The sequence below is a fragment of the Catharus ustulatus genome, chromosome 8 (assembly GCF_009819885.2).
Source record: "Catharus ustulatus isolate bCatUst1 chromosome 8, bCatUst1.pri.v2, whole genome shotgun sequence".
Taxonomy (NCBI): Eukaryota; Metazoa; Chordata; class Aves; order Passeriformes; family Turdidae; genus Catharus; species Catharus ustulatus.
Genome location: NC_046228.1, coordinates 17451229 through 17476954, shown reverse-complemented (window position 1 = coordinate 17476954; position 25726 = coordinate 17451229). Strand labels below are relative to the sequence as shown.

At 45.4% G+C, this 25726-nt stretch overlaps 1 protein-coding gene across 3 annotated transcripts in view; it reads right to left on the bottom strand.

The window, feature by feature from the left end:
• The window catches only part of CXCL12 (C-X-C motif chemokine ligand 12), an 80326-nt gene that overhangs the window by 42040 nt on the left and 12560 nt on the right, over positions 1–25726 (bottom strand). For 2 of the 3 annotated variants that reach the window (XM_033066266.1, XM_042779529.1), the window contains one exon: positions 20342–24284. In XM_033066266.1, coding sequence (XP_032922157.1) covers positions 24253–24284 — 32 coding nt within the window. In that variant the 3' untranslated portion in view covers positions 20342–24252. Of the gene's footprint in view, positions 1–14421; positions 14505–20341; positions 24285–25726 lie in introns of those variants that run through there. The other variant, XM_033066267.1, reaches the window with a different exon arrangement.

Sequence of the window (25726 nt, the reverse complement as noted above, 5' to 3'; positions counted from 1 at the left end):
CGTGGCAGATAAGCACAAGGAGTTGTACTGATTATCCAGTGTTTATCCAAGTTATTCCAACTTCTACAGTGAGCAAAATGAAGCTGCAAATCTCTCAAGCCAAACTTCCTCCAGAGGTTTGTGACTGGTCTGGAAATGCCGCAAACCAAGCCCTGGCTAGAAACAAAAGTCTGTATGAAAACACTCTCACTAACCTCAGACTTTGCAGTTATAGGAGCATGGATGGAGGTTAGAGGACCCTGGTGTGCTAGCACCAGCCCTGTGTAAGGAAATCAGCAGTAGATATTGAGAAAATTCAGAGGAGAGAAGACAGAAAACTGAGCATTTTGAACCTTAGTTGACTTAAAGGAGTAATTTCAGAAGGGAAAAACCTCAGGCTTGCCAAATTGCCTGGGACATCTGCATCAATATCCCAACTCTGGTTATATTCAGAACCAGGTGCTCCTAAGGAAGAGGGAAACTGCCCGCTGGGGAACCTGCTCACTAATTTACTTTATTAGCAGTTGTCTGCCAACATTATAACTGTCCCTAAACTCTTGTTTATAAAAATGCATTAATATAATAGTGAATATTCCCATAGATTGAGGAGCATCCTATTTTACTCTGAACCTCTCTATCTCCAGGCATCAAATGCAGCATGTGGACAAGCCATTCCTCTGGATACATTCAAACATTATGACTCAATTCCACAGTGTATTTGTGCACATCCAGGATGTTCCTGTGCTAGGAGACACAGCAACAGAAGCTCTGTGATGATCTGGCTTCTATACAGCTCTGATAGTCCTGTCTACTTCTATAATATTCCTAGTTTTTTATCTCTGCTGTAAAGCAAGATATTTTCCCACTATTTTCAGTGTCTTTTGCTCAACACGTTTTCCTAGGCTGTAATCTCTCTTCCTGCCTCTAATCACATTTCTGATTGCAGAGCTTCCTTTTGGGACAGTGTCCCCACTGATAGATGTGATAGCTCCATGCTATTGACTGGATTATTGTCCATCCTATCAGCAGTGCTGAAAGGAGCAGTCCTGGCAGGCTGTGCACATCAAGCAGCCCATTCTTGGCACTGTGTTGGTGCTCTCTGCCTGACAGCTTTCCTTTCACTCCAAGGAAATTCTCTTTGGCCTGATGCTTTTCTGTTGGAGCTGTGTGAGATGGGAGTACGAGGCCAGTGCAGCAAACACCCTGGTACTGATAGAATCACAAACTAAAAGAGCATTTTCTTCTTTGGCAGCCTTGCTGCATTCAGAAATGGTTTGAAGGGCTTGGAGGGGAGCTTGGAAACTGAGCCCTCATGAAGGGGTCACTTTTCCCATAGCTAACTTGTTGTGAGGCCAGCTCTGTAACCCCACAACAGCTTTGGTCAGGAATGTGGAGGTTTTATTGTGGATGAGATGTGCAACCTTCGATGTGAATGAGATTACAGCAAAATAAAGATGTCTTACTTTGGCACAGCATATCCCCAGATGGCTCCTGGAATGAACAATCCAGTTTGAAGGTGCATTTCTACAAGGAAAACAATGTACAGCAGTAGTGTGAGATGTGTGCTACTTCTGTGTTCCCTTAAAGCAATATAAGGGGTGTAGACAAATCCTGTGCCAAAAAAGGTTTGATTTTTGAATGTGTTTGGGAGGGCAATGATGGTCAGATAAACTGATTGCATGATGTTTGCTGTTCAAACTAGATCCTCACTTTGGACAATGATAAATGTGACTTTTCTTCTCCCCTGTATCCTCCCTCCCCTATATTTCTTTCTCTTTTCTTTTTCTGCTTCAGGTATGGGGTTTTTTGAAAACTGAAATACAAACCTGAAATGTTTTATTTAAAACACTTTTTTAAAAGCCCACTCACTTTTTTCTTTCTCTTTACATGAACCTTCTTGAAAAATCGAAGAGAAGAAGACAACAATATTTATTTTACAAAGCCAACTGGTATTTTTAGGGAACATAATTGACTTCTCCCTTCAGATCTCAAGGGATATTTCAGAAACAAAGGCAAGGCAGAGATGAGGGACCTCTGAAATCTTTTCTGATCATTTAGTGAAGGAATAAGCAGGTCCCAGATCACCTCATCTATACATCCTCTCTGCACAAGTCATCCCTGAATCTCATCAAACACAGGGACCAGGGGTGGGGAGCACAGACCCTGCCAAAGCTGAGTGGTCTCACTTGAAAATCACTGTATAACTAAACCTTGCCTTCAGACCTGCCAGAAATACATGAACATGTAAAATAAAATCATTTGTGAGGGAAGAAGGAATAGTTTTATATCCAAGCAGAATTTTATGGTAAGAAAAAATAACAAAGCTAAACTGAAAATTGCCATGCTGAAATCAGACAAAAAAGAGATGAGGTTACAGAGTGCGAGCAGCATTTGTGTTCCAGCTTGGCTCTCACTTTTGCTGTGGATGGTGAGAAACCAGTGAAGGCTGTTCCAGCCCCTGGAGTGGGCAAGGCACAGCTGAGGGCAGGGCAGGGGTTTCTGCTGCGGGCAAGCACAGGAAAACAGGAGTCCCTGCATGGACACAGCAGAGGAGGGGGCTGCACAGAATGTTCCTGTCACCCACCCACTCACTGTTACCTTTGTCTGGCTCTGCTGGAGGGGGAAGCTGCCCCTGGGCACCGCAGGAACCACAATTGCTTTAAAGTCTGGGTGAAGGTAACTGTGTCACCACCTGCTTGATTTCCCCAGGTTGTAAAATGATACGTAAACAGCACAGATTATTTCCATCTGCTGGGGCTGGGGGGAGCAGGAGGCCTTTATGTTCTCTTTAAAAGCCTGAGCACCGAGGGGACTGCAATGGCTGCAGAAGTTCTCCAGGAACGGAGGGGTTGCTCTGAGTCAGAGCTCATTTTCAGACACTTCCCTGTCCCCTCTCACAAAGACTGCTTTTTTGCCTGAGAAGCTTTTCTATCAGAAAATGTGGTTTCAAGTGAAAGTAGTGTTTGTGGGGAGGAAAAAGGGACCTGCCCATTGTGACAGATGTTTTTCAATATTCCAGGGAGATGAAATGAAGCAAAAAGAAAACTTGCCTCCACTTGAGCTTTGGAGCAAAATAAAGTTATTTTGTTTCAAAACATTCATTTGAGATGGAAAAAGCTGTTCTCATCAGTTTTGCTTTTTTTTTCTTTTTTTTTATCTTTGTTGAGAATGCCTCAAAAATGCTGTTTCCATATCCCTAATTCAATTCTTTCTCTTCAAAATGGTTCAGTAATTTGGTCTGCTGGTTTTGTTCAAACAGGAAGCAAATTGTAAAGCAATTACATTTCCTGCAACAGAACTGGCCTTCCCTTGGTCACTGCTAGCAGGACAGAGGTGGGTGGCCCAGGCCAAGACAGTGGTGTGCAGACCCTCTACCTCAAGCCCTAAGACCTCAGATGGGAAAGCTAAAAAATACAGCCTGTGTTTCATTTAAAGGGTTCAAGACAACCCAGCTCCAAAAGTGCTCATGGTGCTCAGCTCTGGCTCCTTTTCACAGCAGGAATCTAACCGAGCTTTAAGTTCAATTCAGTCCTGAGCTTCATTTCAGAACTGTTTGGAGTTGGAAGTTTGGTTTAGACCTGAATCTAATTTGTAGCCTCGCCTGTTTATCAGAAATGCCAGCACATCCCCACAGCCCCAGGGCTGTCCTCTCCTTTGTGGTGCCAGCTGGGAAATCAACCTCAGACCCAGTCCTTGTCAGGGCTTGTGAATGGGCTTGCTATGTGCAAGATGGAAAAGAGACCTGGGAGCATGGCAGCTGACAGGCAGAGGGAAGTGCCTGGGGGATGCAGGAAGGGCTCCTAGTAAAGGAGCTCTGTTACCTTCATTCCTGGACTGAAAGAACAGCCATTGGAAAAGGTGTTGGAGAGGGGAGCAGCTGACAGCCACGGTGGGGCAGAGGTGAAACAAACTGCAGGAGAACAGAGACACTGCTGGGGCTTCTCTGGAATGGAGCCCAGCCCAGCCCTGGGTGAGAGCTGCACTCCTGGGTAAAGGGACAGATCACCCTGTAAACCCACAGGGATTTACCCAGCAGCACAAAGTAAAGCCCAGCTTTGCCTCTGCTCTCTTGCAAAGATGTGATGAAGTCAGGAAGCTCATTGCACAGCTCAGCACTGCAGGACCTGCCTTGGTCTTTTGCTGGACACTGTGCAGTGGTGACATCAGTGTCTGGTTACTGCCAGCTGCAGTGCTGATGAGAAGTGCTGCCAGTGACATGGTGACACCTGCCTCTCACCAGCCACGAACCAGGCTGGATTGCCTGCGTTCCTTACAGCTAAAATCCATCAGGTAATCTCTGCCTTTGGGCTATGCACAGCCCTGTGGGAGGCACAACATTGTGAGAGGGGCTGGGAGGGAGGGGAGAGCAGTCAGACTCCTGGTGCCATCTACCTGCATCTGCATCAGTATCAGCATCTGCATCTGCATGAGCATCTGCATCAGTAACTGCATCTCCATCTGCATCACTTACCTGCCTCAGGGAAGAGGGGAGCCCCCTCTGCCCCTCTAACACAAAGGCTTGAAACAAAGAAGCAAAGGAAAGCAGTAGAAAGCAGCCTGGGAAGGACTCATATGCTGCTTTACTGAGCTGGTTTCGCTGCCTAGCTGGTTTGAGCAGTTTGCACGTCTGTCCTGTGCTGTGGGAAGTCAGTGGTGGCAGATGGAGGATGCAGTGCTCTGAATTTGTGTTTCACACCATTCATCAGAAGGAAGCTGCTCTGTTCCAGATAAGTGTTATTGCTGGGGGTAAAGCCCAGAGTATTTGTGCTTCCCATCTCACCTGTGACACTGGATTTTCCAGATGAGGTGTAGTTTGCAGCCTCTTATATGTTCTTATCTTATCTGAACCCCTCCCCATCAATAACCAGCTTGAAACCCACTGCCAGAAGAGGTTTCCAGCATTTTACTTGACTGGTCCTCCGATGAGTATCAGCCAACCACCAGAGCTGGCTGCTAAAGAAACTGGCTTGTTTTCACCTGCTCCTTCCACAACCAGAATAAAATGAGAAAATGATTGCTCTGAAAGAAGCAGGCAATGAAAACAGATGCAAGGCTGAAGTGCTAACTCCTCTGTCAAGTTAATTGTCTGACTCTTGCAACTCAGTGCAACTCAGTTTTGAAAGCTCTTATAGAAATCCAATTATGTGTTGGCTGTGGAATTTTTATTGATAAATAACTTACCAGAGCAATGCAAACTGAGGAGAAGGGAGGGTGGTGAAGGGGTGTTATTCCTACAGAAAGAGTGGGGCCATGGGGGAAGCTTAAATTCATGATTGATTTTTAGGCTTTCAAAACTACTCCCATGAGGATTTCACTAGCAAACCCTGCATTGGCAATAAGCCATCAGGAATAAAACCGACCCCAGAAAAAGAAAGATATGTGCAGATGCAAGCTTTATGCAGAGCTAACAGAGAAAAACTGCTTCCTGGGGCAGTGAGTTACTCACTTAACAGGTCTCTGGACACAGCATTTCTTTATGGAGGGCAGTGCTAGGCAAAGCTATTACAGCCTGGTATCTGCCAGCTGGGAGCTCCATGGCCCAGTCTTCATTTTGTACACTTTTAAAAGCCAGCCCAGCTTCCAAAGAGCAGAGCTGAAATCTGAACCTCATTTTAATCCTGAACTTTACAGCTTAGTTTCAGTGAGGATGCTGAAGTCAGTAGGAGTTGTGGATGTTCTGGGAACATGTGCCTATCTCTGGGTCAGCAATGGGCCTCTCTAAGTGGGGAAGGAAAGAAATTAAACTGGGAAGGGAAAGACAAGAGTTTCATCATAGAAAGTATTCAAGGAATAGAAGGGGAAAAGAAAGAAATCAAATGCCATCACCAACCAGAAATGAAAAGTAGGCTTAACTCTGGTGCTTTCATAGCAAATAAAAAGTCACAGAAGATATGGCAATTTTTTTATTAAACCTTTTGAAAGTGAAGCCTTTAGCCAAAGTTCATCACCAGGAACTTTCCTGTCTAGAAAAACTTAATTGGACTGTCTTCCCCTTTAATCTTTGTTTTTCAGTATTTCTTCTCTTTGACTTATTTATTTTGGCTTTTTCTGCACTTCAGAATAAAGGTTAAATGAGCCTTCTGCCCACCCACCCAATACAAGAACCTGTGAACTGGCTGGAGGCTATGGCTGCTCTGAATTCATTTCAGAGGCAATAAGCTACATAATGACCATGTGCACAGGTTCTCTGTGAATATTTATTTGCATTCTCTTTTGTTTCAGCCCTAGGAGACAGGGTGTCTTTTTCTGTGATGGAGTAGACCTTGCTGAGACCAATTTGCATGAAAGACCTAGCAGATTGGATGATCACTGGGAATTGATCCAGATTTGGAGACTCTGCAAATGAATGCTGGAAAGTTTTCAAATACATCTAGACTTTTGAGCTGCTTTCCCTTCTGGTCTGACTGGTGGGAGCTGAAGAATGACCTCTTTTGCAGGATTTCTGCATTTCTTCTTTCATATCTGGCATTCAGACAGAAAATAAGTAGTGCATGAAAATTAAAAGTAAAAAATAACAAGGTTTTCCCAAGTTCAAGGTCTGGATTTAGTGTGAACCATAACTGGGTCATGCCCTGGGCTATTTGCTCCAGGTTTTAGCCTTGAATTCATTTAGTGTTGGGGCAAAGGTCTGGGCCAGCTCTGAGCACTGCATTTGCATTTAGTCTAATGGCATTCTCCTGGCCTCACTGGCCTCATTAATTCTGAATGTGACATTGTGGCACCCATGAGCTGACATAAACCACGGGAACTCTTCAAAGGGCAGTGACAGAAAAAGGGGGCTTGGATTTCACCTGCTGGTGGGAAACCAGGAGTCACTGCACATGAACCCCTCCTGGGTCACTCCTAAGCCCCATTTTCCTTTCAGGGCCAGGTGAGGAGGAGGGGAGGGTCAGGGCAGGACCTGCCAGGGAGCCACCCAGGCCACCAAGGCTGAGAGGGACCATGCAGCCTCTCAGCCCTGGGGTCCCTGAGGAGTTCTTGTGACTAGCACTCATCTTCTGATGATGCACTTCGATGGATATTTATTTCTTGCTTTTATGGATTTTTGTCCCTCTCCCAAGAAAGTAACTATTCAAATTCTTTTAAAAATACTACTTGCTTTGAAAATTTCTTTCCACAATTTTTCCACGTTGAAGAAGTGGACACTGAAGACTAACCAAGCAGGGTCTCCTCTCTCTGCTATTTACCCTTTTCTATTGGCTTCTTTTTTAAACACAATTTCCAGAAGAAAAAAATGTTGAGATGCGTATTACCCATCAAAAATTAACTAAAAGAACAAAAGCAAAAAATTAAGGGCTGGTTTTGTGCATTTAAAAGACATGCACATCATTTTCATGCCTTGCTTAGCTGGGTCTCAGCAGAAGTGGCATCTGTTTGAAACACTCAGATGCTTTAGCATTCTTATATTGAGGCACTTATCCTCCTAACGCCTTTGTGAGGATGATGCTGTCATGCATATTTTACCCTTTTCACCATTATTTTAAGGAAAAGGCCTGCAGGAGGGCCCTGGGAGCATGCTGATGGGCAGCAGCAGCCATGGGGTGAGTGCGTGCTGGACAGCAGTTGGCACTGCCAGCTGACACCATCACACCACACCCCACAAACTCAGCAGCCAGAGTGCAACAGCTGCCAGGTGAGCACTGCCCCAGCCCTCAGGGTCACTCTGCAAGCAAGATGCCATCATCAGGCCAGGACACTTACTGCTGCAGCATCTCACCAGTCTGTTCCTCCCTAGCTGGGAGCACTGGTTATACCAGTGTATATGTGTGCTCTTGGCTGGGAGCACTGGTCATCCCTCTCTTGGAGTGCTGTGGGTTGCACAGGCCATGGAGTGCCTCACAATGGGAGGCTCAGGGCTTTATCACTCTCTGATCCTTGAGTGCAGATGTGTTTAAGCAATAAGCATCCTCTTTCCAGAGAGGAGTTGTGTTTCTGAGCATCAGGGGAAGCAGAGAGCCTATCACAGCTCATACATCATCCCTGGTCCTGGAGGCCAGTTGAAGGCATTCATATGAGGGTATTTGGTCCTCAGGTTTGTAATGATTCCTGACAGCCCAGCAGTGAAAAACTTTCCAGAGTGGGAGTACAGATGTGGGGTGATGTGGATCTAATTTCTCACACAGTCTCAGCCGTGTAAATATGTGGATTGAAATATGCAGGGTGATGAAGAGCAGATTACCCAAATAGAAGGCTGTAAGAGGATTGCCTGTGAGGAGAGCAAGTCTAATAAAAGTGATAGACAGAACAAAGCTGGCTGCACATCAGCCACAGGCAAGGCAATGCTCACCTCTCCCCTGTAGAGTATCTTGTGTTCTTTTTGGATGAACCACCTCTTCAGAGGCATGTAAAACACCTCAGAGCCACGTGAAGGCACTGGGGCTGTGCCAGGTTACAGCAGCTGAGAACCTGGCCATTATCCTGCTCACAAGTGGAAGGATCTCCTCTGAGCAGGAGACACACTCTGCCCGAGTTTGATATCCAGATTAGAGCAGGGATAGCAAAAAGAGCTCAGTCTCAGAAACAGTCATTGGAGGAAGCTGAGGAGCTTGGTGGTGAAGGGACACAGATCACAGGAGGAGCAAAGTGATGGAGTCCCAATTAACAGTAAGTGGTGAGGACAGGAAGAGGATATTGACTGAGAGTATGGATGGAAAGTAATGGGAAAGAGACTGAGGTTTTGGCAATTGATTTAGGAAACTTGGGGAAGGGATGAGATAATTGATTTGGACTGAACTGAACTATAATAGAACAGTAAAAAAAAATTCTAATCATCACAGAACAATTTGTTTTCTCAAATTGTCTTACTCTTTCAATTACCTTTTAGACAAGGCTCCTTTAGAAGGAAAGTATTTTCATTTTAAAATGGCAGCCTGAAGTGCTGAAGTACTTTTAAAGTTTGCTTTGTTTTTTCATCTGAAACTTGCATTCAGCCAAGTGTATAGCTAATTTCAATCCCCTGTGCTTTAGCAGTGTTCATTGAAAAAAGGACAACTGACACCCTGCAGCACTGAGGGACAGATGGGGAGTGGCTGCTGCCAGCACATACTTACCCCAGAGGAGAAGAAATGACAGACAGTGGCTGGGAGTGACCCAGCAGAGCCCTGGCAGTCACACATCACACCCCAGCCCAGCTGGCAGCATCTGTACAAGAGCAGGTTTGCAAGTGCATGTCCCATGCTCTAACTCCTACAGCTCCTTTCTCTGCCTGCCTGTCTACAGCCCAACATGGAAGGGCAGAGCCAGGGACATTAAGGGCCCTTACAGCAATTTTGGCAAACCTGCAATGGAGGAAGGATAAAGGAATGGCAGAAAAAGCTGAGAAGGATTGCTGTTTAGCACATGTGCAGGGCAGACCAGAACTGGAAATGGAATATAGTCTGGAATGGAATATGTCTCTTTGGCCTGGCTGTACTGGGTTGTGCCTGCATCTAATTCTTCTGTGCAAACTTCATGAGGATGATTAGATTAACCTGAGAAACAGCAGCTGAGTGCAGCTTAGCCAAAATATTGCAATGACTCAGTAGTTCTCTGCCCACACAGGGCTCTGCTAGTAGATGGTCCTTGCTCCTTATACACATGTAAACTATCTCAGAGGATAATTAGTCCATTTGCCAGCAGTTGTGCAAGTGTGTTTGTAAAATAATGGCCTCCTACAGCATCTGTTTACTTCTAAGCTAAGTGAGCTTTTAAAAAAATATGTGAATCACAATTCTTCAAATGCCTTATCAGCTAGAGCCTGAGAAATGCAGTCTCCCTGAGGCAACTCTGGTGTTTTCTACAGTTTCATGCATCACTGTGAGGAAAAACAGTGATGGAGAGTGAGAAATCAATTATGGAGCCCTTTTCAGCAATGGGGACTGTTTGCTGTGGATGACATGATACTCTCTGCCTGCTCTGCAGCAAAACCTGGTGGTTTTTTGCAGTTCCCCAGTCCTGCTGTACTGAATCCAGTCCCAGGCACTCTCCCCATTCCAGTCTGCAGTGTAATTTCTGGCCACAGTCTCGTTGCAATGTCTCTCAAGAAAGAAAACTCTGTGAGGCACTGAATGACTGGCATGAATGAGACACGACTGACAATTCCAAGCAAGCAATTTCATTTTACTTTTCCCAAAGGGTAGATGCTGCCAAAATCAATCTGATTCATCAAAAGGCTTTGATCTTCACAGTTCCAATTTTCCAATGAGAAAATGCTTTAATTTCCAGCAGATCTCTAGCACAGCTCTGCCTGGGTGTTTGCAGTGTCCTCTATGCTCCCACTGGAAGGGCTCACATATTTCTCATGTGTCCCTTACAAGGACTAAACTATCCCAAATTCTTTGCAGTGCTGTTTCTTGATTAATATTATGGGTAGCACCAGGTAAGGGGGGATTTACATGCCAAGCTCAATAACAGATTTAATAAAATTCCCTATGCTTTCTAGCTGGAACACCCGGGGTGTGATTTTATTGGCCTGTTAGGTTGCTGGCTGCCTTCTACACACATCTTTTATACACATGTAAAATGGATTATATGTCATATATACACACAAATACACATATACAAGCACATTTATGTCTATATCAATACACCTATGACTTTTATGCACACATTTCACTTAGCAAAGTGTTCAACATAATTGTAACTTCGTGTTTCTTTACAACTGAGTGGGCAGCAAGTGTTGAATTGTGAAGTGGCCCTGCTAAAATTTGTATATGTTTGCAAATTTCACAATTGCTTCTTCATTGGGTTTGTTTTCTTAATGTTCACAATATTTGGCTGAAGCAAGAACAAACTGAACTGAAGCTACAGGGTGACTTGAAAACCAATGTGCCAAACAAAGAATCAGTTCCTGTGCTGCTCGCAGCCTGCTCAGCTCCCTGCTCTCCCTGCCCCATCTCATCTCGTCCCACTGCCAGCCCCTGCTGACTGCTGCCCTGCTCTCTGTGTGCCAGGGCTGTCCTGGCCTCACTGCTGCATGGGCTGGGACTGTGCAGAAGGGCAGGCAGGAGAGTTCTGGGTATCTCTTCACCCCAGCTTGGGTGTTTGCAGGGGGATGCTTGTTGCAAGAAACTGAGACACTTGGGTCTGTGCTGAAATGGGAACAGAGACCTGGACATGGCCAGGGACAACTACCAACACCTGGGAGTGGGTTACAAGCCTTTTTTTTCATATCTGCAATGCTGCTGTCCTTGGGCTGCTGTGTCCTTTGCTCTGCAGACAGTTCAGGCACCCTGAAGGGATGCTTGCATTTTTGAAAACAATAAGAAGGGCTGGTCTCCATTTTTGTCCCCAGGACCCAATCCTCTGCCTTTCATTTGCCCACTGGTTTGTGTCTGCACCCTTTCTGACATAGCAGCACTTGCAGGCAGTTGGCATTAAAAATAAAATAGAGAATAACTGGGCATGTTGTTGCAATGTTGTTCTTTTTCTTCTGTTGTGGGGGGGAAGAGAAGCCATAGTAAATATCCCCTGGATTTCAGTGAATAGGAAATGGGCTGTCCACAGCTGATGGTTTGTGTTGTGTTAGTTTCTGTCTCATATCATACTTAACAACCTCTTTATAACATGAGCACCTGGGTAGTTCTTCAAAGGGAATGAGAGGTGGTATTCCAGCCCACTGGAAATACATAAAAGAGATTTTAAGAACTTAGTATCAGTGTGGCAAAGCAAGGAGTCTGATCAGCTCGCCTTGCCTTCCAGCCATCTGAGCTGGCTGTCACTCCTGCAGCATCCCAGGTTTGCAATCATCACCTCCCAGTGGCAGGGAGGTCCAGAAGGAGCTGGTGGGTGAGGCTGCCATGGGAGATCTCACTCAGATCATGGCTGCACACTGACCTGTCTGAAGCAGAGTGATTTGGACTCTACCAAAGGAGCCTTTGGTGATTTATGCCTGCAGAACTGTGAAGAATTGGAAGAAGCCTTTGTCAGACAACCCTGGATGCTCCTACCTGCTTCTGGGACAGTTTTCAGGAGAAGCCATCTCTGAGGGAGCCCAGGCTTCCACTGCCCTGCAGCACCATGGAGTGCTGGCCACTGAAGGAGTCACCCAGCACTTCATTTCCATAGTTTTCCTAAATTACTTCCTCAAACAATTCTTTAAAGTGATTTGCTTATGCAAGTTTGGATAAAGTATTAGAAAAGCAGATGCCATCTTACCTAGAAACTGTGAGCAGAGCAACTAAGGTTAATTAGAAACGATGAAACAATGCAGAGACATTTAGGACCTGATCTGACAGTCTGGTCTGCTGAAGATGCAGCCCCCGAAAGAAGCAGGGTGAGAGCAAACTGTTCTTACACATGCCAGTTGGTTTGTGGCATCCACTGAGGCAAATCCCATCCTCTCTGAAGTGAAAGTCTTCCCTAACTGCAACCCACCAGCACCTGCCAGGAAACACCTCTTCTCTACAGCAACACTCTCCCCTATAAATAAATGAAGATCCAAAACAAACAAATAAACAAAACAGCAGAAAAAAACAAACTCCAAAGCCACACAACCTCTCCCCTCAGACTCATCCTTACTCTGATGTATTTTGCTGCACAATCTGCTGAGAATGATTCAGTGCTGAGCACTGTTCCCAGTGCTGTGGAGAAGGGTGATGACACCCATCCACCCTGGAGATCAGGCACATCTCTGTGCTTGAGAAACAGCAAGCCTTTCGTTTTTAATGCTCTGTTTAGTTACTCATCGTGGTGAATTAGTGGGGGCTTTGTCTCATCAGCCTTCTCTGCATTTTACCCTGCAGGTCACAAAGGTTGCTGCTCTGTGGAAGGACATTTGCCAAAGCCTGAGCAACTGGGACTGCAGGATGAAAGCTACTAATAATCTAATTTCATTCCTCTGAAGGCAAGTGTTCAAAGAGTTAGGATTCACAGGTCCTAAGTAACAAGTAAAACAAAGTGATGAAAAGTCCAGGGGGAGGATACTTGGCAAAGTTCTAGTCTTGATTATACAGTATAATCCAAAATAAATCCACAGGCTTTGTTCTCCATGTCATTAAATCCACATACCTGAAACTATTTAGGCTTTTTTTTTAAAAGCTTTTTCTTCTAGATGGACAAAAAGACTAGCAGGCACTTGGATCTGATTTTGCTTTTATAGAGCCTGGTGTGTAAGATGAGAAAACACATACAGCTGTGCTAGAGATAAACTCTCTGTGTTAGAACACCCGAAGAATTAGATCCATTTCTTATATAGATATAGTGCTTTCAAAGCACTTCAGGAGACAAGTAAAAGTTCTTCAAGTTCAGATAAAATAGGACAATATACTTTTCTCAGTTTGGAATAAAATTGCCTTAAAAATTATTTCTTCAGCTTGTAATGAAATGGGGAAAACCTCCCAGCCAGGGTGACCCCCATGCCCATCCTGCACAGAAAGTGCTCCTGTGGTGTCTGGTCCTGACTTTACAGAACAATGAGGATTAGAGGTCATGGATGTACTCTGCACATCTGAACATGGGCTCCTTCCCCACAGGAAATCAGAAGACATCTCCACTATTTTTTGCCTGTAGATGTTCTTCCTTATCTCTAAGATGGACAAGACTTGTAATCTTAGGTTTTGCCTTCTTCCTCTGAGTAATATCTCTCCACTCAGTTCATTCACCACTGAGACCCCAAATACTGTGGTGGTAGAAGAACATCTCATCCTTCCCCTATTCTCCTGACTCTCCTACCTCTTTTTCTGATGCTGTCAAGGCAGAGCACAGCTGCCAAAATGGTGAGAGAGAGACACACAGAGAGAAAGGGAGGGTCTGGAGTGGGGAGGGGGAAGCAAGGGAAAAAAAAGCTGCAGAAGTTTAATACAAAACAGGCATAATGACAAAAAATACCATATTTATAGATTCATAACTTGAGCCTAATTCAAACCCATCGAAGAACAGCCCCTGAAGGGAAATGTACAGGAAAGACTCATCCAGGTTGGCTGCTGCACACACTGCTTTCCATGGTTTCCAGGCACTGATGTTGCCAGAGCATCGTTTTGGGGCACTCTCATACCTTCACCTCCTAACCACTAAGGCTCCCTGCTGCTAGGGACAGATTCCAGCAGCACTGCAGGGATCCCTCAGAGCTTTGCTATGGCTGCAGGGAAAAACTGGTCTTCTGTTCCTCTCAAGTCCCTCTCTCCCAAATCACGGCTGCTAGAAGTGATCAAAAAAGAAATAATCTTTCCTGAATACTGCTGATGTTTTGCCCTTTGTTTCCATTACTAATTGACTCAAGGGAAGTCAGTCATCATAACTTCTTGCAGGAAGACTAGTTCCACAAAAATTATTTGATTTGGGAATACATTTAATTTCTAAAAGGTAAAAACATCTACTTTTGATGTTGCCTTGCTCTGTTATATTATTAGATCATATTTGAAACAGTGAAGTCAAAACAAGTCGTTCTACCTCATCAGAACTACAGGTTTCAATATTATGAAAATGAAACAATTGAGAACTATTGAGAGAAAATGAAAAAGTTACCTCAGAGCATTTGGACTTTCCCACTGAAGTTTAACCAGCATGGCCATGTTCCCATTGAATGTTTGGATTCCAAGAAAATCAGCCTGACAAAAAAAGAATTGTATCCAGATCTGTTTGTGAGACAGCAGGCAAGAACAATCCTTCCTGTTCTCTCTGTGCTACCTGCCCTCCCACAGGGTGGTGGGGTTGCTGCTTGGGGCGAGCCTGTGCACACCCCCAGAGTAAGCCCAGGCAGTGCTGGGGGCACAGGTGGAGGAGTGGGACAGCCCTGGGGCTGGCACAGCCCTCATTTGTTCATGGGAAACATGTACTCCACATGAAAGTTGGGAAACCCTCCAAGGGAAAGGAGGCACTTGAGAGAAAGAGAAAGAAATAATGCTGGTACGATTTGGCATTGTTTATCTGCTGATCAATCCCAGAGAATGATTCCCCAGCAAAGTCAAATATGCTGAAGAGTACAAACAAAAACAATAAACTGCACATAATTGATAACTTTTCAGAAAATTTAGAAGTGATTGAGAGTTTTCTGCTGAAGCATTTATGCAATTAAAAATAATTTTAATGAAATTGAAATTTTTCAGGGAAAGTTTGCTGAAACTTTTGTACTATCTGCTGGATGTCAAACCATAATCAAAAGATGTCAGATTAAATTGACCTAGTCCCAGGCTCTGCTTCATGCTCTCAGTATCTTTTATGAGCTTGGTGCTGTGGAGGACCTATAAACCCCTTGAGACACCTTTGGCTGACATGTTCCAGTAAGTCATGGATGGGCCATGAAGAAGTGCAGTGCAGGAGATGTAGGCTAGCTTGGGGAAGCCAGGCTTGGGTGGATTGCTGGAACTCCAACTCCTATCAGTCACTGTGACATGCAGGCAAAGCCAACTCTCTGTCAATTTGAGCAGAACAAATTACTTTGTCATTTCCTGAGAGAATCCTTTCCAAACTGTCCATTCCACTAGCAAACATGATATTCAGACTTTTTCTGTCCTGCTTTGGAACACTAACAAATGTGAGAGTTTTGGGAATCTGCCTCTTCTGCCTCTCTCTGGCAGTCATCACCATGGAGGGATGATCCCTTTGGGGGTTTCAAAGAGAGGCAGAAATGGAGTGGAAATGTTGTGCCACACTTCTGTGCCCTGTGAGGATTTTGTGAGGAGTACACAGGTTGTTCATTGCAGTCAACTCCCCTTCACACATTGACATTAAGGAAAACCAGGCATGAGAGATATTCATGTCATGAGCATGGTGTGGCTTTTATGCCTTCTCTCCCAAGCCAGCTAGATTGCTGAAGGCCAGATGGCAACATGAGATACTCTGCTGTAAATCATGAGCCTTTCACCAGTCCCACAGTGCAGAGGGAGCAGAATCAGGCCCTCCCACCCAAGACCCAGAAATGCTGGTGATGTAGCCGGGACCTCCATTTGTTTGCAATTAGGTGCTGGCACTGGGAAAGCCCTGAAGTCACCATGGTCTCTGGGCAACAGATAAAGCTTTTGTTTTTGCACAGACAAAAGGCAGAGCAGGCCAAACCAATGCAGAGTGTGTGAGCGATGGGACGTCTGATGAAAGGCCATAAAGAATGTCCAAAGTCAGCAACAAATAGCATGGCAGCAGGAAAGAGAAAGCTTAAAGTAGTTAGAAACGAGGAAGGAGGGAGGGCAGGGAAGGGAGAGGAGGAGCCAGGATGGCTGGGTGCCCAAAGCAGTGATACAGGGGGCGAGTGCTGCTAGGACACACATGGGAACAAGGCACATGGAGACTGTGGAGGGAGCTGCACAGCTCAGACCTGCTCATCTCCTGCCTGCACACATCCCTCTCCAGCTTTATCTCCAGTAATTGGATGACTGGGAAGCTTGGTTTCTCCTTGTCACTTCTCCATTATCTTTTTACAATACTGCACCCCTCCAAGGAACTGAAAAACTTTCTGTTAACCAGATCTTGCATATGTTGAAAGAGGGGAATGTGAAATTAGATGATCTGTAGTTCTTTACTCGCTTGACAAGCCATCCCACATCTGGTGTGATGCTTCTCCAACACCCAACGAAGAGATAGAGCCTTGCATTCCCTGCAACATGTATGCTTGATTAGGAGCCTGGCAGAGCACATCTTCGACCATGAAATCTTTCAGGTAGGGACTGTCTTTATCCTTCTGTGTTTGTGCAACTCCTGCATAGCAGGGCCTTGTCTGAATTAAAATAATGATGGACTGAAAGACATTAGACTGGGAGATGACATGCAAGGGCAGGGGTTTGCAGGCTTGTACAACACATTTATTCTGGAAATGCCCTTGGAATCTCCCTCCCCCGTTTTAGCAAGCCCAGCTGTCTGCTCTGGAGGTCCCAGGGGGTGGGGATGATGGTACCAATCCCTCAGTAACTGAGTTGGGGTAGGCTGCTTAACAGGCAACAATGCCAGTAGGAGAATCATTGGAACAACCAGGCTGCAGAAAGCACTGAAAGTTACTACAAAATTACACTTAATTTTTTACTATGGACACTTAGCATGAATGGTGGGCATCCAGCTACTTTTGTGCTGTAGATCTGACATAGAGTGTTGGATTCCTATTTGCATTCATAGTATTTATATTTTGAAAGAAAGATGTATTTGCTCTGATTTTTCTTTTTCCACGTATTTTGTGCAGAACTATTTTGCTAGTGCTCTGCCTGTGGAAAGGCTTTAATTTAGAAAAGATGCACTAGGTTATGTAATGGGGCTTGGCATTTGCTTCCTTAAGTAGTCTACCCTTTGTGTAGGAATAGCATAGTCTGCAGCGTTTTAAGTCTCTCTCTGGTGCTCAGAGGCAAAAGAGATCGAGTGTGCTAGAGATTAAACTTGTATTGCCTGTTTGCGTTGCTGTGGTACTGCCTGGAAGGACTTGGCAATCTGGGTTTTGTTACACACTCTGAACCACATCCAGAAAGTCCTTTCTTCAGATTTGCTCTTTTATAGGCAGCATACAAGCGTGTTTCACCACAGCCAAAATCTCGCAGGCACGGCAATAAATCACGCAGCACGCCAGGCAGCTGGAATTGATTGCAGATCTTTGGGGTGGAAGAATCACACACATTTTGGAGATTTCAGTGAGCTACAGCAGCATTTTAAACCCCTGTCCTTCTGTTCTTAGGTTGTGCTCTTCCACCTCTCAGCAGATTGGGCTAGGCTTCACCTTCTGTTGCAGCCATGGTGGTCTGACTGGGTCTGCTGAAAAAGCAGCACGTTGGTTCTGCCAGCCCACAAAGCCAGCGTGTCCAGGCTTGGCTCTCTGTGTGCTGGCAGTGGGAAGGCTGCAGTCACAGGTCACCATTTTTCCTTGGCAGCTCCTGACAGGAGTGTCTGGCTGTAGGAGGAGGAGATGAGGACGTGCTGATGAGCCAAAGGGTGTTGCTGGTGCAGGCAGGGAAGACAGATTGGACTTCACAGCTGGGAATGAGCCCAAGAGCATAAAAGACACACAGCTCGGCAGCTGCAGTCATGCAGCTCCTCTCCAAAAGGACCCTGGGTCCTGCTCTGACACAGTGACTGCAAAACACAGAACAGAAATGTCCTTCCACCTCTTTCAGAGACTATAAATGGATGGCTGGCCCTCGCCAGGGAGCACCAACAGTGATGAGAACAGGAGGAAGCTGCTAGGAATGGCTTTAAACCAACCACCAAGGTTTTTCTCTTCAGCTGGGAAAATTGGATTTGAGAGGAAAAAGGAGGTCCCCAGAAGAGCCAGAGGAGAGAACAAAAGACAAATAAGGGTAAGAGGCAAAAAGGACAACGACAGAAACTCATGGAATTCCTGCAAGGATCACCAGTGTGAACAGTGTGATCCAGAGGGCACCTATGTGAGCAAACCTCTCCTCCTAAAGCTGGGGGTGCATGGACCCAGGGCAGGGCTGCAGACTTTTCTCACTGCCATGCCTCTGCCCCTGCAGCTGGAGGGCAACCTCCACGACCTGAAATAGAAGCCTCTTAGCCCAAATCTGCCTCCTGTGTAACAGCTGGAGCCATCCTCAGCCTTGGTCCAAGGAGCTGGGATGGCTGATGATGTGCAGGTGTTATTAATAACACAGGCTGAGGAATGCTCCCCTGGAGCTGGGGCTCTCTGCACACAGATTTCTGAGGGATCTTCAGTTCATTGTGTCTGACCCTGTTGGTAACAGAGGCAGGAGACCTTCACCCCATGTCCCCTGAGAGCCCAGCAAGGTTTGTATGGCTAACACCACAATGCCCTTCAGCCCTGCTAGGAAGGCATAGGAAGGATCAGGGCTTTCCTTCCCCCTCTCTTGGGGAATGTGTTCCAAAGGCTAATCAATTCCACACTTAAAAATCTGTTTTCAGTTTGAATTTCTCTGGCTTCAGCTTCTAGACCTTGGGGGTTTTGTTTTTGTTTTTTCATTTTGCCTTTGCTAGTCTCAAAGCTATGTATTTGTTTTGTCTGAAAGACTCTTGGGACAACTTGAGAGCAAGTAGCTTTATAAAACAGGGAAATGCTCACTAGAAGCTGGGAGTGACCCTTATCATGTAGCATCCAAGGCAGCACCCTCAGTGGAAACATCCTCAGTGGTCCTGGAAGCAGAGGCATTCACCAAGCTGTCCTCTGACCTATGCCATGCCAGGACCCAATCAACCCAGCCCATAATCAGTGTCAGGATGGCTGAGGCCATGAATGCAGCTGATTTCCTTCAGCTTGCTAATGCTGGAGAGCTGCCTGTGAAGAGAGCCAGATGTGCTAATAAGGTGGGCTCACCTCCAGTTCCTTGGCAGACACATTGCTGTGATGCTTTGCTGAGGAAGTAAGAACCAAAACTTTCACATTTGAGAGAAAAGACCTGATGAAAGGCACAGCAAAGTGCTCCACAGAACATAGGGCCTATGCTTAATATTAATGTGTAATTTTGTAGCTAATTACTTCCAATGCATTTTGCAGTGGCCTGGGAATCTCTCACTGACCATCTGCACTCTCAATTACCTGCTAGTTTTTCATAAATCTCTTGGCAAATAATTGATGGATTTGCAAGGGGGTCATCAATCATCTGAGTTTCCTTTTTCCCTTTTTTTGCTTTCCTTTTGCCTTGCATCGATTTGGCCAATAAATATTTATTAAGCAAGAAGCTCAAGCACAGTTTCCCTGTTTTATTAACCCATCCCTGAACTGTGCTCCAGCCAGAGCTGTACACACTGCTGGGATTCACCTGTGCTGCAGTGGGTGAGCAGAGGACTGGTATGTTGAGCAGGGCAGTGTGACCTCAGAAAAGTTTCCCCTTGCCATGAGAAGGGGCCAAGGACCAGTTTTCAACTTGTGGTTCTGAAACCCACAGCACTTTCCCTACAACATCATCCAAGTTAGGATTATACCTGTGGGTCCTCAGGTCAGTTCTACACACCTCTAAAAAAGTTCTTTAATTTCCCAGCTGAATATTGACCCTGCTGTTCCCTGGGAAAAGCAGCTCCAAGGACAGTGTCATTCACATCTGCTCTTTTGTCAAATGCATCCCCTGTTACCCCTCATGCTTTTCAGAGAAACCTTCATCCCCTCCTCAGCACAGCTGATGATGGCATCTCTGCAGCTGGAACAAAACCAGCTCACAGCTCTCAGTTCCACTGAAGTCAAACTGCTACTGGAGATGAGTTTGGGGAAGAAAAGAGAGGAAAAAAGGAGAAAAAGAGTGAAAAAAATAAAAGAAAAAAAAAGTTTCTGGAAGCAAATGATTAAGGGTTTCCTTTTGAAGATGGCACATTTCATTCTAAGCTGCTGCTCCCTGCCAGGCCCATGGGCCCTTTACCTCAGGTTCCCCGCACAGTCTGGGCATTGGGGCTGTATGGAGGCATCCTTGAGACTGGACACAAACTACATCTGAATGGTTTTTCTGAGTGGAGATTGTAGCTGTTCATTTGTGAGGAAGAAAAGAAAATCAAGCAAAATCTTTGTTCAGACATACATTTTTATTAAGAAAATTTTAAGTGCATACACATTTATGTGAGAAATTACAACAATATAAAAGTGTTTATCTTCAAAATTTTCTATGAAAGGAGTAATTTCAAAAGCATAATATAACTCCTCCATAAAAGCTGCCTTACAGGAACACAGATACAAAACCCTTTTCACATTATTTGGGAAGATATTTTTTTTTACTTAATAAAAATATAAAGTACAGTATTTACCACATTCTGACAACACAGAGTTCTTAAGGAATGGAAGGTGGGAGGTTCATGCAGCCCTTTCATCATGATACATATTTTCTTCTCTGTGGCAACCATGTTTTCAGACAAGGATTATCTTGGTGGGATGTTGATAAAGAAAAAATAATTAAATTTTTGATGATGAGTTCACAAAAAACATTGACTGATATAAATCACATCACTCAAAACAAGTTGCCAGAGAAAAGGACCTTCTAGAGGCTAATAAAAGGAAAATGGCAACAAAAACTTCTATAGGAACTGCATTTTCAACAAAATGTGTATACTTTGAAAAAAGCTTTCATTGCAAAATAAACAGTCACCTTTGCTCAAACACCTTAATCAAGAACACATCAAAGTCACCCTTCATTTCATTCTTCCTCAGGCAGAATTCAGATAAGATATTAATACATACAAGAATAAAGCTAGTATAAATAAAGAACTGACACAGCAATAAATACCATCTATTCTTAAAATTGGGATTTGACAGCTGCACGTTGAAAATACCCACATGATGATTTCACATTCATGGAAGCTGCTTTTTCAGCATGGTTCAGAGTTATCTCTTTTCCCTCCTCTTTCCATGTGGTCCCTACCTCTCTCCCATCTCCTCACGCTTCCTTTCCCTGACTGTCTTTGGTCAACAGTCAAAGGCAGGAGGGAAAACCAAGTGCTGTCCCCAGGTGAGACGCTGCCAGTGCTGCTTCTCAGCCTGCCCTGGTGGCATGAATGGGACACACCTGTGGTGGCATGAATGGGACACACCTGTGGTGCACTGGGGCAGCCCAGTGATGGATCCCTCTGCTGCCAAGGGCATGGCTGCTCTCCCCAGTGCATCACCCAAACAATGTCAGGCTAACAGCAAAGCTTCCCACTCAAGGGAGTTTTGGTCCAAAGCAAGAGAAAGCCTTTAAAAGGCTTTCCCTTAAGTACTCTGGCCAGGTCTGTGTCACCTCTGCATTCATGCTGTGCTCAGCCTTACCCAGGTGAGGGGGGGTCACAGGGCTGGCCCCTGAGAGCAGCCCCATGCCCTGAGTGGTCTGATACGTGAGAAGTGAAGCACCAGCAGTACAGAGGTGCCAGGACCCAGTCTCTGTGTGGTTGCAGAGCTCCCTGACAAACACCTGGCTGTAAAGGGTCCCTTGCCTTGGATGGAGTGCATTTTCCTCCTGCTGCTACTCGTGCATCTCTCCCAGGAACAAATGCCCTTGCTTTAGCACAGCCTACCCCTGCAGCCCCTAGAGGAGAAGGCTGACAGGAGCCCCCCTTCCCTGCAGTACCTCCACTACCTGTCCAGAGCTGGGGCCTGGGCTTGGCCAGGGCGCTTCAGCACTGCCCATCTCCGTGCTCCTGTCAAAGCAGTGCCTGCCCAGGCTGTGATGTGGGGTTGGCATGTTCCCAGGGACCTGCCCTGCTGGTGCTGACCCCAGATGCACTCCCTGTTAATGAGGACTGCAGCAGGCTGTGCAGTCACATCCACCCACCCCACTTCTCACCAGAATGCCAAGGAAACAAATCGGTCATGGCCCTACCACCATGAGCAAGGCATGCTGCTGAATCAAAATCAGGATTATTTAATTCTCCATTCACTGCAATGGGAATCAGTCAGACCTCAGGCTGTCTTTGATAAGAGTTATGTGTGAAGAATGCACTTTCCTGGGTGACTTTCTGAAGTCATTCTTGGCTTGGACACTCATATATCCACCTCTGGCAAATGCAGGTGCATGTGTAGGACAGGGAATGAAGCCTAGGGTATCAAATATAGTCCAGGGAACATAGAAGAAACTCTGGTTTTCTCATAAAATTTCTTTCTCCTTCCACGAGAGGATCTGATGTACTTAGATTAAATCAAAACTCCAATTCTCATCAAGCACAGTGGTACCAGACCTTTCAAAACAGAGAGACAATATACTTAAAGCACCAGGCTAGTAACGATAACAAGAGAAGGAATGTCAAAATCATAAACACAAATATTTTAGGCACAGCAGTTTGTTTCTGCTTTGAAGTAAATGAGGTGAGGTGTTCCCAGCTGAAGGCCTCTCTGCAATAGCCTTGTTTTGCAGAAAGGAAAATACAAGTTTTTACCTGAATCCACATGGAAATAATGTAGTCCCTGCATAGCCAAAGTGCCTCTTTGGCACTAAAGATGCCTACCACAAAAAGGAGTGGGAAAGACCCCTCCCAGTGTTCCTGAAACAGGCTGTAGGGAAGAGGGAAGATTTCTTTTCAATCAACCAGCTCAAAAACGACAATCTTACAACATTTTTTTGTTTACAATACAAACACAGATACACACAAACACAAGTATTGTGCTGCACAAATGTGCTTCCCCCCAGATCTCAGTGCACAGCATGACATGATTATTGCAGTGCTGCAGATGTCTTTCCATACCATATAGCAGATATTGTGTATACAGGAAGGAATAAGGAGAAAGAAACTTGTGGCTTAGAGAGGGGATTGGTGCCTGTCCCAGGCTGTGCTTTGCAAAGGGAATTCCAGAGGCTGTCCTGCTCACCAGCAAGCCCATGATGGCTGGTGAACTGTGTTTACCTTCATTTCCACACCTCTCCTTCCACAAACTGCACAGACCCTCTCTTGCCCCAGGCATCTCTTTTCTCCAAGATGTGTCCAGATGTCCTCTTCTGGGTATCTCCAGAGCAATCAGGGATGTGACTGCTCTCAGGCAGGTAGGACTGTTCAGTAGCTGAGCTACAGCATCCTTGGTGAAGGAATCTCAGCCTACTTCAGTGCAAAGCCAGACAGGCAAGCTGAAGTCACCTCCTGTGGATGGGTGGCAGGAGATCCCTGGTGCATGGCAGCAATCTGACTCCTCCAGCAACTTGCAACATGATTGTGTGGTTACAGCTTGAATAACCCATTCCTCTTTTTTTTTTTTATAGATTTCTCATCAGAAACACAGGAACATAGGAAATGCCAGATGACATCAGAACTGTGCTGTGGCTCCTAACAGACACAACTACTACAAACCAAGTACTAGCACCTTGCAATACCAGATGTGCATTGATCCAACTGCTCACAGCTGTCAGCAAGGTCTCTGATCTTCAGAGAAGGGCTTTAGCCCTGTAGCCCTGAGTTTAATCACTCACCCAAAATATCTGTAAATGCCACTCAGGCTAATGCTGTCCACTGTTATCAGTCTGATGCTTTTGAGCTTTCCTATGTTCTTGGCCTCTATGACTTCTGGAGGCAAGGAGTTCCACCACTACTTACACAACATCATTGCACTGTACAGTTCATGTCCTTCGAGGTTTAAAACTCCAGGAGACTTGCATGAACCAAAAGAAAGTTAAATAAAGCAGGACCTCTACACAACAAAGGAAATAAAATATTATATAATAACAGAGTTAGTTTAAATTGGTATCTGCCCCCAGTGCTAGGTAATAAACCAACCTGTATAAATTCATATTTTTCTCAAATAGTTACATCTTACTATATAAAAATAGCACTGTGAAAGCGAGCCAATTTGTGCAAGGGAAAAAAAAAAAAACAAACAAAAAAAATCCCACCAAATATAACCAAGAAAAAAAACCTTTGGAAATGCGTGAAGCGTTGCTTTTGTGCTGCATGTTAGCAGTGAAATGTATTCATTCCCTAATACTGGTTATCTGCTCTCTGGGTCCTACAGTAAGAAATCCTGTAGACGGCTTACAATGCTTGCCTCTTACATCTTGAACCTCCTGTTGATGAAGAAGAAAGTGAAACACTATTAAGGTTTATTTCAGTTGCAAAAGCTTTGCTATCAGGCCTAGTCAAACAGCAAATCTGTGTCTGGACTAACCCAAAGGCAGCCCCTCCAACCAGCAATTGCTGAACATTTTGGGAGAAGTTCTCCACAAGGAGCTGCTGGGAGCCAGCAGGGCAAACCCAGCAATGGGTGTTATTTTGGGCAGGTTGTGCTCATCAGTTAGTAAGGTGTTCAGAACTAATACAGGAGGAAGGCTGGCTAGAAAGCTTATTCTGGACTTAAAAGCCAGAGCAGAGAATTATCGGTGGGCAAAGAAACTCGGCAAAAAATACAGCAGGGAAAGGAGAGATTAACCATTTGTGAGCAGCCCCAGTAGCGGAGCAAGTGGCACTGGGAATGCCTCCTCTACCTGCTCCTATCCCACAGCTCTGGTGGAGATCATGGACTGCAGCTCCAGAGAGTGCCAGGTGTCTGTGAGGATGGAGGAACGTAGAGGGCAGCCCATGCTCTGCTCTGCTCACCTTCCAGCCTGGTTGGGGAGTAGAGGCAGAGTTCTGCCAGCCAGGAGCCACCCCTGAGCCTCCCTGCCCTGGGACCTCACCTGGTGTGAGCAGCTGGGGACCACAGGGCTTGTGGTGTCCAGCTGCCCAGTGAAGGTGAGGTGACAGCAGGCACTGCACAGCAACCCTGAGAGCCTGAGGGGCTGAGGCAGGGAGCTCAGGTGGGGTGCAGACAAATGGAGTCTCCCATGCTCAGTGCGAGCATGGTACCCAGCAGAGGGTGGGTTAGGCATCACAGCAAAGTGCAAGTGTCCTGTGTGTGTGGTTCACTCAGAACAAGGAGCCAGCTGGTGCTGGTGGCTCCAGGTTGTGTCTGAAGGGACCCCTGTTCCTGCTCCAGGCTGATGGGCCTTTTGCAGCCTAGATGAGGTCACTGAGTTACAAGAGTCAGAGGGTAAACACCAGGCACACTGATGTCTCAGCACAGCTTGTCAAACACCCTTTCCAATGCCTGCTGGACAACTAAGGCACTGTGACCACAGCTGGACACTGTGACTCTCAGTAAAGGTAGTCTCAGAAAACTCATCTAGGCACAAAGACAATGACTAAACCATGAAGAAAATTTTTCCTCTTAAGATATCTTTTCCAATATCACACTGTAGTAACCCTATTTCTTCTGGTGCAGAAAGGCAGGACAAACCACCCTTGTGAGGAAAAAAATCCCTGGGACATCCAGAGCATTGGCATATAAATATATATGGGACATATATAACATTCTCTGGGACTTGTCTAGCATCTCCCATAGGAAAGGCATCAGCCAGTCACCCATGCACCACATCATGTTGTCACCACGCAGTGCTGCATTTGTCATTAAAAAACACCAGTGGCAAATTCACAGCTGTTGTAGTTTAACTCTGTCAGTTTGATATTGGAG